Source organism: Juglans regia, chromosome 14 (assembly GCF_001411555.2).
Source record: "Juglans regia cultivar Chandler chromosome 14, Walnut 2.0, whole genome shotgun sequence".
Classification (NCBI taxonomy): Eukaryota; Viridiplantae; Streptophyta; class Magnoliopsida; order Fagales; family Juglandaceae; genus Juglans; species Juglans regia.
Window position 1 is genome coordinate 8,341,039 of NC_049914.1, and position 2,823 is coordinate 8,343,861.

The 2,823-nt window shown below is 39.0% G+C and overlaps 1 protein-coding gene across 1 annotated transcript; it reads right to left on the reverse strand.

Moving 5' to 3' along the window:
• Positions 1-241: 241 nt before the first annotated feature.
• On the reverse strand, positions 242-2,496 carry LOC109013153 (tropinone reductase homolog At5g06060-like). The gene is made up of 5 exons (XM_035685146.1): positions 2,358-2,496; positions 1,960-2,167; positions 1,312-1,528; positions 1,080-1,186; positions 242-703 (listed from the first exon to the last, which is right to left on the reverse strand). Exons 1-5 carry the CDS (start codon positions 2,426-2,428, stop codon positions 530-532), a joined length of 777 nt encoding a protein of 258 aa, XP_035541039.1. The 5' UTR covers positions 2,429-2,496; the 3' UTR covers positions 242-529.
• Between the last annotated feature and the right edge of the window lie 327 nt (positions 2,497-2,823).

The following is a 2,823-nucleotide window of genomic DNA, read 5'->3' on the forward strand; positions in this document are numbered from 1 at the left end:
CGTCCTTTTGATATGCGCATTGGATTTGATTACCGTTCTAAAATTGATGTAATCTCCAACGAAGGATGTAGAAAGAAGACAGTCCAATATATCTTAATTTCAGTCACAAAAAAGAGCTTCAGAGGATTTAAGATTTCCATTGTTGCATTGACATTGGTCAATTAATCTCTTATGGGAACTGAAGAGACGGCTAAAGTGCTTGAAAAATGAAGTGGTATTAAAACATATAAAGAAATAGAGATAATGTTCTGCAATTTCTTATTGATCTCAACACCCTTGTTCCTCTCTGCCCTGAAGCTCATACATATCTGTGATAGATATTTAAATATTATGGAGACGGAAATGAAAACTAAAAGAAAGAAAATGGGAGAGAAATTTTAAGAACTATATCTTTATTATTCTCCGATTAAATCCCACAAACCGTCACGAGAGCACAAAAAACATACAGGGAAATCTAAAGTGGAAATTTATCTGTTTCGAAATACAAAGTAGAGAGGTTGGTCTTATGCTGTTGCCAAAAGTCGTGGTTTTAGAAGCCACACACAGTCATCCCTCCATCAACAGAAATAGTCTGTCCAGTTATGTAAGAGGATGCGGGCAGGCAAAGGAATGCCACCAACGACGAAACCTCCTTCGGCTCGCCAGGCCGTCTGAGAGGAGTTCGTGAAGCTAAAGCTTGCATAATCTGTTCATTAGAAAACACCTGCAATGGAATAACAAAATCACAGCATTGAGTTTAGTGGGGCTGTCCTACATTTCATGAAATTAAGTGAGACTTGCTTCGTCGTGAAATTTAACATTGACATTTGCTAGTTACGGATGTCAAATGTTGTGATCGCCCAAGACAGATCGAGAGTTATAGCTTTCTTGGTAAAAGAAAATTCAAGAATTGTGGTTGAAAAATCCTTTATCATACTCATTCATCTTGACCAATTTAAGAATTTGTATGATAGAGATAGAGCAGTTTACATCTTAGTATTTCTGTGATCAGCTAACCAAACACGAGGACTCATTTGTATGTGGATTAATGAAAAAAAACTCGATGATGATAATGAAGAAGCTTGGAGAAAAGATGTTACAAAATCAAGGAGGGGAGTTCTGATCCACCAAGGCGCAATGCAGTTAGTCCTAATGTTGTCTTTTGCCCACTCACATGCCAAACTTCTAGTAAGTTGGTTTATTGCTCCTGCATAAAACAAGACAATTCAGAACCTTTTAGGCCGCAACTAATGCTTTATTTTGTCGATAAAAATCCCACAAATTTACAGCGAATAAGATGTCAATAGAGATAAGTACACAAGTAAAGTTTACCTTTAGTTGCTTCATAAATAGAGCCACTTTGTGCAGACACCAATCCAGCAGCAGAAGAAATGAAAACCACGCTTCCTGCCCCTGATGCTTTCAGAAGAGGATGTGCAAGTTGGCACACGTGGTAAGCAGATTCAAGATTGGTACTGACGGTGAAAGCGAAATCTTCGGCTGTGTACTCTACTGTTGGTTTCGGAAGGTTGGTTCCCACGTTGTTTACCTAGAGCCAGATATTGGGTAGAGCCAAACCCCCCACAAAGAGAGAGTAATTAATAAAAGCTTTTGAAATTAAACAGAATACTTCTGAGAAGGCACAGAAGGCGTCATTATAGACGGTCAGGAACACAAACTCGTGGATAACATTTTTCTGAGGCAGGCACCAATACCCAGGAATAAGATGATCCTTTTTCCCTCAAACCAAAAACAGAATATGTATTTGTGTGGGACAAGACCATGATTTATGGGATGTTTTTGTGCTATTACGCTAAATTGTCACCGATGACCCAATCATTACAAAACTAACTACACCAAAGCTTGATTAATTCCAGGCTTTAATTTGTAATCCACCTCTATCTTCACCAAGTTTTGAGAATCCTCTAAAATGGTATCCAAGAAATGCAATTGGTTTCTGGAAGGAAATAGAGAACTTACAAGGAGATCGAGTTTGGCTTTAAATTGATCGGAAACTTTGTTCATGAGTTCCTCTCGTTGGGTTCGAGACGTAAGGTCACAGACTGAACCGACGACGCGGAAACCCTTCTTTTCCCAGTCGCTTAAGCATCCATTAAGATCAGCTTCATTTCGGGAGCATGTATATACAGTCGCCCCCAGCCCTGCCAATTCCTCCACAATAGCATACCTAAACACAACATACAGTTCAAAACCAAAACGAGAAAACTCCAGACAAAAAAAAAAAAATCTTCAAGGCCATATAGCAAGAAAAAGTTCAGTACTGCCATTAAAGATCAGAGGAATATTCCATTTTTTTTTTTTTCTTAAAACTGAAAGAGGTATAGTAAAAGAGAAGTCAAGGGGAGGGAAGAACCAACCCAATTCCTTTAGTTCCACCAGTAACAAGAGCGGTCTTTCCCTGAAGAGACCATCTATCAGTCTGCGCCATTTCAATTTTCTCCTACTAGTATCACTGCAGTGCGGAGTAGTAGTGATGTAGTTTCCCGTATGGTTTGTATTTGTGTTGTGTGTGTATATATATAGATTATGATCAAGCGGCCGCCTGCAGGTGGACCCATGGGCCATGGTAGTAGTTGAACATATGGATGCAAATTGATCTTTTTTTCGGGTCTCCACCGAACGCATACAAGTTTTTGTCAAAGTTGGCTCCAACCCCACAGATTCTCTTTATTCTTTTGTTTTTGGATCATACTAATGGGTCGTTGGAAAACTTTTTCTCCCACCTACCAGGTCGGTGCCCCACCAATGATCCAAGAAAATAATACAAAGAAAAATGCTAAGCATCGCTGGGAGCTATCGTTTATATTAGTGTATATTTTTTTA